The sequence below is a fragment of the Strix uralensis genome, chromosome Z (assembly GCF_047716275.1).
Source record: "Strix uralensis isolate ZFMK-TIS-50842 chromosome Z, bStrUra1, whole genome shotgun sequence".
NCBI classification, from domain to species: Eukaryota; Metazoa; Chordata; class Aves; order Strigiformes; family Strigidae; genus Strix; species Strix uralensis.
In genome coordinates this window covers 14,516,968-14,530,735 of record NC_134012.1, presented here as the reverse complement: position 1 = coordinate 14,530,735, position 13,768 = coordinate 14,516,968, and the positions used below count along the sequence as shown (strand labels likewise).

The 13,768-nt window shown below is 38.3% G+C and overlaps 1 protein-coding gene across 2 annotated transcripts in view; it reads right to left on the bottom strand.

The window, feature by feature from the left end:
- HOMER1 (homer scaffold protein 1) overlaps positions 1–13,768 on the bottom strand; it is a 95,822-nt gene that overhangs the window by 50,306 nt on the left and 31,748 nt on the right. For both annotated transcript variants that reach the window (XM_074856516.1, XM_074856517.1), the window contains exons 3-4: positions 11,276–11,407; positions 6,670–6,762 (exon numbers count right to left, since the gene is read on the bottom strand). In XM_074856516.1, coding sequence (XP_074712617.1) covers positions 6,670–6,762; positions 11,276–11,407 — 225 coding nt within the window. The remainder of the gene's footprint in view (positions 1–6,669; positions 6,763–11,275; positions 11,408–13,768) is intronic.

Below are 13,768 nucleotides of genomic sequence, written 5' to 3'. Positions count from 1 at the left end.
TCATCTACCCAGACTTGTGCAAAGCATCTGACACTGTCCTGCATGATATCCTTGTCTCTAAATTGGAGAGACATGGATTTGATGGATGGAACACTCAGTAAGGAATTGGCTTGATGGTTGCACTCAATAAGGAATTGGCTTGATGGTTGCACTCAAAGAGTTGTGGTCAACTGTAGGAGTCTGGGCCGCGCTGGGAGAAAGTTAGTGCAGACAGAAGAATGCAAGGACGAAGACAAGGCCAGCAAAATAAGGCTGGCAAAAACACACAAGATAGCAGATAAGTGAGAAACACCTGTGGTCAGCAAAAGCACACAAGTCTGAGCAAAACAGGGTATGAGATAAGGGAGTTTTGGCAAGTTTTGGGCTTTACGTGCTAATTGCAATTAACCAATGCAAATGCTTGTAGAGGCGCGTGAACAGCGCGTGTAGATGACCTGTAGCCTATTAGAAGATAGATGAGCGCGTGTACGGAACTTAGTAGAATATAAATGTAACCAGAAAAGGAAAAATAAAAAAAGATGGACGACCTGATCATCACATTGGTGTTGCGTCGTTTCTGTTCCCGCATGGAGAAATAAGGACCCCGGCTAATGGTGACCCCGACAATCAACAGCTTGATGTCCAAGTGGAGAGCAGTGATGAGCGGAGTTCCTCAGTGGTCAGTATTGGGACTAGTGCCATTTACCATCTTTGCTGGCGACACGGACAGTGGGATCGAATGCACCCTTGGCAAGTTTGCTGGAGGGAAGGGATGGCATCCAGAGGGGCCAGAGATGGCCAGAGATGGGCCCATGAAAACCTCATTAAGTTCAACAAGGCCAAGCACACGGGTTGAGGCAATGAGTAGATTGAGAGCAGCCCTGCAGAGAAGGACTTGGGGGTGTTAGTGGATGGAAAACTGACAGTCAACAATGTGCAGTCCAGAGAGCCAACTGTATCCTCGGCTGAACCAAGAGAAGTGAGGTCAGCAGGTCAGAGGAGATGATTCTGCCCCTCTATTCTGCTCTCATGAGACCTCACCTGGAGTACTGTGTCCAGCTCTGGGGCCCCCAGCATAAGAAAGACATGAACCTGCTCAAGTGGGTCTAGAGGAGGGCCACAAAGATGATCAGGGGGCTGGAACACCTCCTTCATGAGGACAGGCTGAGAGAGTTGGAGTTTTTCAGCCTAGAGAAGAGAGGCTCTGGGGAGACCTTACAGAAGCCTTCCAGTACTTCAAGAGGGCCTATAGGAAAGATGGGGACGGACTCTTTACCATGGAGCGTAGTGATAGGATATGGGGTAATGGTTTTAAACTGAAAGAGGGTAGATTTATGTTAGATATCTGGAATTAATTCTTCACTGTGAAGGTGGGTGAGACACTGGAACAGGTTGCCCAAGAAGCTGTGGTTGCCCCCTCCCTGGAAGTGTTCGAGGCCAGGTTGGACGGGGCTTAGAGCAACCCGGTCTAGTGGAAGGTGTCCCTGCCCATAGCATGGGGGCGTTGGAACTGGATGGTCTTTAAGGTCCCTTCCAACCGAAAGCATTCTATGATTCTATGGTTAATTAGAGCAAGTAAAAGAATTTTAGAAACATTTTTATGAGATGTTCACCCATAATGAAGTTTTTATTCCATACCATTATAGCTTCACACATCCACTCCAGACTTTACAGAGTTGGGGGAAGAAATTGCGGTTAGCTTAAAAAGAGGTTTTCACCATTCTAACATTCAGTTACATAGACACTGTATGGAAAAAACAGTGCTTAAATTGAAAATGACAAGCGTTCCTGTAAATCAACGATATATTTCCCATTCAAGACAGCTACAAATAGGTATTTCATGCATTTGAGAAGAAAGGATTAACAGCTCTCCTGTAGTGTAAAACCACTATCATATCATATACAGGTTTCTGGAAGATATTGAACTTTAAGTCACTCAACCATCCCGGATATATAGGGACTGAGGATTAATATTTTTCTACATGACAAGTAAATGTGAGTCTGACTCAGGTATATTTTGTTATTTAAGAGTTTGTCAGAGATCTGCACTGTCTAAAGGGGCTCTGGCCCTACTAATGAGTATGCAGGACTTCAGTGATGCCAAGCAATATAAAAGTGACAGTGCCTACAGTATGTAAACTAAACATGACAGAGGAGAATTAATCTAAAGATGGCTTAAATTTCCAAATCTCATAGACAAAACGCATACACTCACAAAGAGTCCTTGAAGTAAAACAAGCAGACTTCACAGCACAGATGAAGGCACCTTTTAATGGTGACTAAATACAGAAGAAAAGGAGGAATAGGTGGTTCTAAACTCATGAACAAACCAAAGCAATTCCAGCTTTTCTTATTAAGCATTATCCTTGTTTTCTCATTAAGAATTCCATACACTTCCTGGGTATTGCTGTTCTTCATAGTGCTTCTGGTTCAGTACTGACTGGCAATGGCATGTCTGCCAGCTACTGATTCAGATACCATAACACATGTGAAACATTTGTTCCCGTACAGAAATTCACATAACATCCCAAAAAGTTACTTTTCCCACAAGCTTTATAAGTAAATTTTGTACTTCTACAAAGAAGTCACCAACAGGTGATGAACCATGACCATTTTGCCAAAAGCAACCCATTCCTTGCACTAAAAATGTTGTGATTCTAAAACTTTCCAGGCAATAGCTATTCCTACTAGTCTGCATTGGAGGGGCTCAGAATGACAGACAAGACTATTTTGAGTAAATTACTCACCTCACCACACAATTTCAGAAATTAACATAGGTCTTAATCTGAAATGACTGGAGTAAAAAGAAGTATCTGAGGACAGATTCTTGCTTATAGAAAAAGTACTGAGGTTCAGACTCCAGTTGGTTATAAGACTGATTGGGTGAGACCACAAACTGCACAAACTGCCCTATTTGGTTCTGTACTTGAACCTAATTAAGGTTAGCTTAAAAAAGAAAAAAAAAAGGGGGATGAGAGTGATGACACAGTTTTCAGGTTATTGTTTCATGCAGCTCAGCGAACTCCAGATTGAAGTGCTGCTCTTTCAGCACACTGGCAAGCTTGTAACTGAAAACAGACCATGGGTGGCTTGTCACTGTAAGATCCATGAGTTTATAACATGAGCAAAGTAATTCCCTATATTAAAAGATGGGTCTGGGAAACAGGACATAGCACAGCAGGGAAGCCAGTATTTTAGTTTTATATAAACGAGATAAGAGCATTCCAAAGCTTTATTACTTAAGGCTGAGTCAATGGGACACCAGACGGGATACCTAATGTGCATAGGTGGTCTTAGAAGTACCAAAATATACAACTTCTTTCCAGGCTGAAGCCTCCAAACATACCAACTATAGATAAAAGTGTGTATTATTATATGAATCCATCTTAATACAGATGGGTCAAAAGCACAAGTTCTCTGACAGAAATAAGGTTTTCCTCTTCATTTCAAGAAAGCAACATGCACTTGGTGGGATTACACATAACAAAGCAGCATCTCTCTTGAATTTGTTGGTTCAGGCCACTGTGTTTCTCTGGACAAGTTAAGTCAAAGTAAATTGAGATTTTATATATTATCTGATATTCTGGGAAATTAAAGCAGAACCTGTTGGCAAATAGGAGGAGAACAGGCAGTACTGAAGAAACAGTAAGAATGCTGAGTTTAAAATCAGCAGCAGCATAACTTAGGGGAAAAGGAACTCCTGCTATTAAGTACCTGCAAATTGGGCTATGTCTTGTTTTCTTTCTACTATGTGTTTCACACAAACACAAAGAGAAGGAGTACATGCCATCAGATGAAATAGTGTATCCAAAAAATACTCCATGGAACTACTACTTCCCAGCCACTGAGGCACTTGTCTGGTGGAAATATATAGCCAAATAGCACCAACACTCTGATGAAGCTCATAACGCCTTAGAGAAACAGCCTAACTTCAGTGGACTTTAGATAAGATTATTCTCATGTTTTAACATGACTAACTCTGGTAAGTACTTGAACTACAAATACATATTCTATTTCCGAGATATTTCTGTTGTTATCTTTTGTTTTCTATTTCTCCTTAGTTTCACAAGTTTTTGCAGGACATTCAGAATTGAAACTCACACATACCAGCAGTATTTGCATGGTTACATCAAACAAGTGAACAGCAAATACCTTGCGCAGGGTTTTGGCACACTAGTTGCAGACATATTTTAATAAAGATTCAGTCTATAGGGACATACTCAATGCAGATAAAAGCACACGTACTTTTTCTCTTTTAGAATTATGCAGAGAGGGTGGTCAGTGTACCATATCTGGTACTTTAATTAACTGGTACATAGTAGGGGCATTTTTTTAAGCAGTAGCAAGAGAAATATATCATTTTATTTAAGTTTGATGTGTATTTTCCAGTTTTGATATGCAGTATCTTCCTACCTATTATTAATTTAATGCAGAAGGATATCTGCAAGTCCAAGGCAGCAGAGGGATTGACACTTAACTGGGCTACTGTTACAGAGCTCACTACTCACACACTACCTTCCAATGCCTTTCCTGTCAAAGCTTCCTATAAAAGCCAGTTTCCTGCAAAGTCTTGACTGGCCACTGAAAATATCTCCTTCTTCTTTTACTCTCCCTATCTGCAGAGGATCACTATGCTAAAGGGAAAGAAGAGCTGTAAAATGACTGAGAAAGGCAACACTTGAATTATTTGCCTTGCAGCCACTTTTTGGCAGATGATCAAAATGACAGTAAGTGTTCCTCCAAGTTTCTCTAGGGTCCCACCTTACTTCTCCACTACCAAGCACGCATCTTCCTCCTGGTCATAAATCTCCTTGAATGAGCTTCAGCACCAATGGAAGCGCTGCAGTTTGCCATGAAGCCACCACTTCTCATATGCTCCAAACTTCGAAGTTACTAATGCAACTCCCTTCTCTCTGGGGAGCTAACGAGAAGCATGAAGTATGTGAAGACTATTATGCTGATGTGTCAGCACTTGCACTAACTGTATCTTTCAGAATAATATGCTAACTTATCAACACTGCGAAAAGCCAAGAGATGAAAGGTAAGGCCTAAATATGAAATTATTCCTAAGTGTGCAGTAATTAAATTGCAGCTCTCAGCCTGCATTATAGAATTGCTCAAGGTAACATTTCTGTAACTGCCTACGGTATAAAATGTTAGGTTCCAAGTATAAAAGGAAATCTGTACAGGAATATGAACAATATTAATAGCTCATATAGTTTAAGAAAAAGCTTTAACTCTGGGCAGCTCCTCGACGAAAGCATCTTGTCTCTGAGTGAGTAGTTCAAATTTATGTCCAAACCAAATAAGAAGTCACCCCATTTGACAGTGTCAGATTTAACTTCTGAGTCCAGACTATTAATCAACATGTCAAAAGAGAAACAGCGTAACTGTTCTGCCTATAATACTGAGTAACTAGAGGCCTTGCAGAAGCACTTCAAAAGCTAAGTGTATATTAGGTTATAATATTGAAATACCTACTTCCATTAGCTCTGTGCTTATTTATAGAATTTATCAGAAATTTAGAGACAGTCAAGAAAACTAATTTTAAAAGACTGCCTTACAGTAGAGCAAGCAGTTTCCTGTTAATACCAAAAGCCAACCTAGCACTTGGGCAAAATGCCTACTGGGAAGACAACATGAGTTTGGTTCATTGTGATTATTCTTGTGGTTTCCACTGACTTCTCTTGGAAGGACACCAGATGTAGCTTTCTGGTGGCAATAAAACTATGTGTACAGCATGTTGCAGAATGCCTGCCATCCTTGTTTCATCAAAGATCAGAAGCATATTACAGTCAAAGCACCGAAGAGATGCACTGATTCAATGAATGAAGACTCCCCAGAAAAAAGACTTGGCTGCATAAATCCTACTCAACACAGAAACCCCTGCTGTAGTTTTAAAGCTGCTTCATCCTCCAAGAGAAGGAATTACTTTTGTCTTCACTATTGCTAAAAACAAAGCAAATAGCTACACACAGAGCCAGAAACACTGGATGGGGGGTGTGGGAGTGGAGGGGCATAAAAGCCTCATGCAATTTCTTTTTTCAAAGCAAATTCAAAGTACTCGTTTTCAAGCGAATTAATTTTAGGCATGACTAATGTAAATGTGACTATATTAATTTATCCTCCTGTTAGGCCTATGTCAACCCAGTTCATGTTTTGAGATACCTTTTATAAACTCTTCTTTTACATCATGGCTAACTGTAATAAAACTCCAGAACCAGCATGCGATTCTGTCATCTTCCTTCAACACATTTCACAAGTGAATACTACACAGTAGGAAATAAGTAAAAATAGTTTGCTGTTTTAACTTTGATTTATGTTGTAATGATTCTTCTATAAAAGTAATTTAGAGTGTGCCACCTGAAGTTTCATAGATACAATAAGGAAAAACACAAAAGGTGTTTACTATAGATTTACTTACATAACTGCTCACCATGTTTACTCATTTTCTAGGGAAAGCTCAAAGAAAGGAATGGGAATAAATAAAATGCCAATTTTATTTTAAAGCAGTCCATTCGACACTTCTGTAGTGTATGTTAAATGTATTCTTAGAATTCTTGACATTTCTAGCTGACTGTTGAGGGGTAACTGGGAAGTACCCATTTTTAATACATGTGTGTGTAAGATACAATACACTAAGTAGCACAGATACGAAGTACTAAGCTTGAATCAGGCAATAAGACTCACTTGAGAGGGTGTACTTGTTAGCTCCATCTTTTCTTGGGATTTTTCCTTTGCTAGTCGTGCAGCTTCTTTGAATTCCTGAAATTTTTCAGCAAACTGAAGGTACATATGTTTAAAAAAAAAGGAAAAAGAGAAAGAGTAGGCGTCAAGTAGTACATTACATGCAGAACAGAATGATGTACTTAACATTTTACAAAGTCAAATTCTGTCAGTAGAATTTTTAAATTTTTCTCCTTATTAGATACTCATTTAAGTGAGTTACACAGTGATAATACCATTCAGTACCTTTCAGACATAATGTACACTGTTTATGTCAGGAAAATTATGATGCAGTGAAGTTTGCTCTGTTACTGATAGTGTTAAAAAAAACCTCAGGTCAGAGATGGCTAATAATAGTGACAAGTTGCCTTACATGGGTGCTTTCAGGTTCAGGTTTTACTCTCCTTCTGACAACAAATGATCTAGCTCCGAAGCCTACTGTGGTCACTATTAGCCTAGAGATTTCATTGGGCTTCATTTTTTCATGACTGAAACAATACTGATTTCTTTCCAAATTTTAACAGCATTTATAATTTCAACAGTTAATTAGGAAAGCAGCAGTGGGAATATTGAGTCAAGTTCATTTCTTGAGTGTTCACTGACATCAATCAAGTTAAAGAACAAATTCACTGAACACTTGCATATACTGAACACTAAATTCAAGAATTGCACATTGAACTGCCATATGAAGCTTGATTTCTATGCTACATGTACCTCTTCCAGAAAATAGCTTAAGCAGCAATTTAGAAATACACACAACCTTAAACTGGAGAGATTAAAGCAATTTATTAAAAACAGGGCCCAGTTTCTCTGGCTAGAGAAAAATTTGGCTTCATAGATCTCAGCCTGACACTACACTAATTGCTATAGTAGCCAAGCATTTGTTTTTGTTTCCTACTGCTTTTATACAGAACACTATCTCATTATGATCAGCTTAAGATGAAATGAATCTGCAAAAACATTGGAAGCTTCACCAACAGCTTCTAAATATCTCCAGCAGCAGCATACAAAGAAATTGCTTTTCACGGCATGTATTTAGAAGGGACGAAGACTACCTTTTTGTGACACAACCTCCTCAACTATTTTCAATCAGAACTTCACTTGCTAAGCAAGACCTAAGAAACCTTATTGTCTTTAAATGCCTCCTCTGGGTAGGCTATTAGTATTTAAGGAAATATAATTCCTCTCCGCTATAAATAGCCTATATTTCACCTGTCAGGTTATTTAAAAGCATACGTTTCCTGAATATAGAAGGAGACAAAAGATACTATCCTGAAAGTCTAATCCAGCATCAATAAATTGCTGATAAAACTGGCAACAGATCACCAGAACTAGATGATACTTATTCAAGACTTGTACAGAGTCTTCAGTATCAGCTACACAATACTTGTACCTGATGGGTAACATATTAACTATAAGACCAGAAGATTGGTAAATTCAAAAACATGATGCTGAGGTTTAGAATAAATGGCTGAAGACATAGAAGGCAGTTAAGTATCATCCTCTGTATCATAGTGGTAAAAACTGTAAAAAAATACATGATAGACAGATAAATAGAAAACATTCTAACAAAGAGCTCGCAAGGCTAATATAGTGGAAATTTTCACAGATTTACTAGAATTCTTTGAGATAGTTAGGTGAGGGATAATAGCAATCTCTTGATAAAATTCCTGAATAACAAAGATGAGAGCTCATGGTATGAAAGGAAAGGTTATCTGGAGGATCAGTATTTTAAGGAAAAGATGAAAAAATTTTGCAGGGAGTTTACAAGAGGCTCTTACAAGTATCTGCAGTAGCACTTTGGCTATTTAACATACTCTTTAAGTTATATGGAATAAATCGGGTCAACTAATTCAAAGGCGTAAAACAGACAGCAAACCTGAAAAGGAGTACTTCTTCTCATACATCAGGATACTGTCAAAAGCACATACTTATATTCCAAATGAGAAAGTAGTCTCAGCTTTTTCTGAAAATCATGGGACATTCTGTTCCTGCTACTGCAGCAGCAAGAGGGACTCTCCCCTAGTAATTAGTTTAGGAGGACAAAGGTACATGAACCAAAAACAAATAGTCCAAACATCTAACATCTACTATAAGATAAGCAGAAAATTATCTGAGAATAAACAGTTTATTCTATCTGTTCTGATTATTTACTTCATTAACCTGTTGAGATCAGTCAGACTAGACTAAGCTTTGCGTGGTTGCAGGCTGTCTTTTGCTCCCTGGAACTTGAAATATCTCATTGGGGCCCAGAGACACTAGTGCAAAACAAATTACATACAACAGGGCTGTTCACTTAAGGACTTCAATAAACCAAACAGAGGAAAAAAAGCTCCAGAATCAATTCAAGGTCTTTTCCAACCTAGACGATTCTGTGATTCTGTAATTGTTAAGACAACTTCTGGAATCAACCTCTTTCTAAACAAACTTATTAATACAGTTTGTTAGCCCTGTTACTAATATCCAGTAGTACCTTGAGCGCTAAATTAGATTTCGTGTCCTACAGTGCTAGGTGTACAAAAGAGTGCTCTGGTAAACCTGACTACAAAACCAGTGCACAGAAGTGAGAGTTAGTAATCTGAGCAGAGAGACATGACAAGAAAGAGAATATAGATGTGATTTCTCCAGAGCTACACAGCAGATCCTGGGTTTCTAATTCAGATTTTCTGATTCCAAGACCAACATATCTACCAATGCCAGTGGCTGAATAGACTGTAATCTAAAGAAAAGTCTCCTTTTCCTCATCAGGTATGTTTATTAATTTTGAAATAACACAGAAAGTTTTACCTGTATGAATTTTAGTAGCAACAATCAGCAATTTCAACTCACATGAATATCAGTTTGACGATTAAGATATAATACAAAAGGAGCAGTTTGCTAAAAAATTCCTCAAGATTCATCACCATAAGCTTCGGTGACTTGGTATTTTTCTCAACAGATTTGCATGTTCTTCATAAAACACAGCTATCTGAGTAACTGCTAATCAAACTTGTACTTAAGAGAAAATACGTGCTGTAGTTTTTCAGATTATTTTTCATTAGTAATATAGTTTTCAGCCACGGGCATTCTTAAAACTCTTTGACATCTGTTTAAGGGCAGTGAAAGAATGGGACTGAAACAACTGTAATTAAGAAGGCACTAAGTACCACATGGAGACAGCAAAAAAAGAGTCAAGAATAGGACAGATAAAAACCACAAAATATTTTCACTGGCATGGACAACCCAGTGTTTAAAGTCAGGCAAACACAGAGTGTGCATGACTACAGCATGATACTTTGCCTCCAAAGAACCATTCTGTGATTAAGGAAAACAAGTTAGTCTATGAGAGAGGTAAATGAATTAGCATTTATGCTAAACCCATTGAAATATTAACAAAAGTTATTATCACGTTGGTAAGCAAGTGCCTCTAGGACACGCACACCTATTTAAGTTGACAAAGTTTTCAAGTTCACTGAAGCAATGATAGGTGCATGAACACACACGCAATATTAGTATCATTTAGAATTTCCTTTGTGTTGCTTCATGGAAATGAAAGCTATGTAATTATGAAGGGAAGAAATCTTAGAAGTTTAACACTTGTTCAAATAAAGCAGGTGTACTGGTTCTTATTTCAGTGATTTTCTAACAGGTCCATGCTTATCCTTGGATAGTGACAATTACTTTCTCAAAAAGGCTGTTATGATTTTTCTTTTTTTAAATAACAAGACAATCATTATTCCTTAAACATGTACTATACATTCCTTTCATTGCACTTGGGTTTCCAGATCTTTTGTATACTTCAAAGACAAAAATTCTCTGCTTAACATAGACACATGTTCTTAAACTGAACTGAAATTCCTCATGTGGAGAAAAATTACACTGGCTTGTACAGTGGACTCATCTATCAGAGTACTATCAATAGCAATAGGTATTGTAGAAAGGGTGTTCAGAGGAACTGTACCATCAGTTTGAGAAACAGGGGTTACTGCTTTCGTTGGAATAAGATGTACCTCCCTCCTGCACAAGCAGACTGGAAGAAAAACCTCATATATGATGCAGAATTTCTTTAGTAAATATTTCAACTTTTGTATTCCAACAAAAAAGTGTAGTTTTCTTTTCACTGAATATATTTCCCACTAGCTTTACTTTAAACTTTGATGTACTACATAGTAGAAAAGGGCAAATTAATGTGGCTTAGAAGTCAAAAATGCATCTGAAGACCACCAACAATTTTTTTTCTAAGAGATCTAAATACAGAAGAAATACTAAACTGTGTACTCCTTTAAATTCTATCATGAAAATCCGTAATGGAAGAACAACTTTAAAATAAGAGAAACCTAACAAATGAGTAATTAGAAAGCATTAACAACATACACTGTGATAGCATAAATTTACCCCCTTCATCAGTTAAAAGAAAATTTGCAGGTATCACGCTTTGTCTTTTTACATTGTAAGAATAGACACAGAACTGTTTCTGTAAATTATTTTTAAATAACAACAGTAATGAGCACCGAGTCACGAAAAAACAAGCAGGAATCAAATATTCTTAAACCGTTTGACTAGCTGAACAGCTGTCACTGATCATACTTACTTTTGAAAGATGATGTTCAGATGAAAATCCCAAGCCATAGACCGTATTCGCCCTGCTGTCTGCCCACTGGCCAAACTTCTGGGATGTTTTAGTAAACGTCATGTTGGGGGTGATAGTGCTATTTATTATTGCCTGAAAAAAAGTAATAGTTGTAAAAACGGGCTTTTGTGGTTTGGGTTTTTTTTTTTTTAAAGACTACTCATAATTGAAAATGCCAATATTGTCATCAGGTATCTGTGTACACTGAATGAGACACACAGGGAACTAGGGAACAGTTTTCTAATTGAATCACAGCTAAAATTACAAAAGCATATTTTTGCATACATTCTGTAAAAGGAGCAAAAGCTGTGGGGGAGCACCTGTTTGCAATTGCAAGCAGTCATTTAGTAGTTAACAAGTCTAAAAAAAGTCTTTTAACTTATCTGCATAGGCTAATGAGATCAGAAAAGAAGAACTAGTAAAGTCCTTATTTGTCTTACAAGTGTATTTCTTTGTCCCTTAAGGCAACGAGTCTTAAGCTCCACTGTAAGCTTCACTGTTGCATTCCCCCCACCCCCGCTGCATATCTGATTCTCACTGGAAAACACACAATAAAACAAGAAGCACAATTTCTTTTTAAGTTTCTGTTTTACAAGAATTTGTTTTTCCTTTATACCCACAGAAGCATGCCTGACAGGGTCATACATCAACTACAGAAGAAGAACTACTCTTAGAATCATTTTTCTTCTCTAGTTCTTGCTATACACAGGATGGAAGAAGCACATCCTCCAGCATACAACTTCTGCTAATGTAAACAAAAAATGCAACTATTAGATGATAGGCTGATTCCTATCCAAGCAGCTGAAGTTTCACCATAGATTTCAACAGTATTTCCACCACATTAAAGTTTGTGTAACATACTCTAAATCTGCAATGTGGAACTGTCCAGCTGACTTGAAGCATGTCAGGATAAAGTCTTACAGCGACACCAATGGGTTCCATCTAACTAAAAAACTGATTGTTCATACGGTTTACAACCAGCCAACAAGAACAAGAAACACTAGCCATAAACCCAAAGATATGTGCATTTGAGGTGAAATGTTGGCATACCTTCTCATGTCTCTGATGCTCTGGTGCTAAGAGTTTCAGCCACATTTGTTTAGTAATTCACAGCCCTTTTCATGAATCACTGGTGCTTTTTAACACCCACTGAAAGAGAACATCCTTAAAACTTCCCAGAAAACAGCACATACTGCAAGCAGAACAATTCAGCAAGAATTTTTCTTACATGTCAGTTACTGTGCTCCAAAAGTTATTGTCAGTATGTGTCCTACTGCAACTGTCTTACAGTATTGAGCTGGGAATCTTCTGAACATCAGTGTGCATGTTTCCTGCTTCCATGAAACCATAACCCCAGTCCTAGAGCAGCAACAAAATCCACAGGGTCCAAACCATCTTCTCTGTCATAAATAATGATATCTTTCTTTTATTCTTTGAATAGCAGGAACTGTACAGATGTGTAGAGAATAACAGCATCTTCTCAGGACAGTGATAGAAACTTCAACATCAGAGAGACCAAGTACTGCTCTTCCAAGCCCAAGATCATCTAGAAGTCAAAATCAGTATATACTACTTGTGTGAGATGGCCTTCTGGGTGGATATAAAATGAGTAGTTATGAAATTTACCTAGCACCCTTTGCTTTTGCTGTGATTTGGATGGCACTGGAGCACAGCTACCATCAACAAAAAATTTTCTCTGAATTCTGCAGGGCAAGCCTGACAAATTTACAGCTGAGGGGCCCAGCTAAGCTCACAAACAGCTCCCACATGTATATGGTGATTCTCAGATGAAGTGGTGGAGGGGAGTATTGCAAGAAAGTTGAAAAGAACATATTGTATTGCAACATGTAGAAAGACAAAGATACTGAAGCACACATGAACAAAACTGGCATCTTCTGCAATGGCTTTGGCAGCTCCACTACACTCACATTAAATTAGAAGAGCAAACCTGGATGTAGCTGAGGATATCAAACAGGCAGTCCTCTGATAACTTTTTCCTCAAAACACAAGTTTTGGCTACCATTGTGAACAACTCCTGGAAAATTCTAGAATGCCTGAAAGCTTACATTTGAACCAACAAGCCTCATCAGGTCAAGAACAAGACTTGCTGTGTGATCAGAGACTGGAGAACCATCTCCAGCATTAACTGTCCACAAAATGTCTCCTTAGATCTTCATACAGGATAAACTGGTCAGTGAAGTCACTGGTAGTTCAAACATCATTCTCCTTTCTTTAGGCATAAGGTTCAAAGCCCAAATAAAGCCAGCAGGCTTGCACTTGCACTATGGCCTCCAACTGACCTCTGATAATGTGAGACAGGGAGGTGGGCTTCTTGGAAAGGAGGTGTTCTGGAGATCTTTTTTTCTTGTATGCTTCTTGTCTTCTTGTGCACTGTTAGTGCTTGGAGCCCACTTTTGAAATAACTTGGTGGAGACCCAGAACAGAGCCATGCAA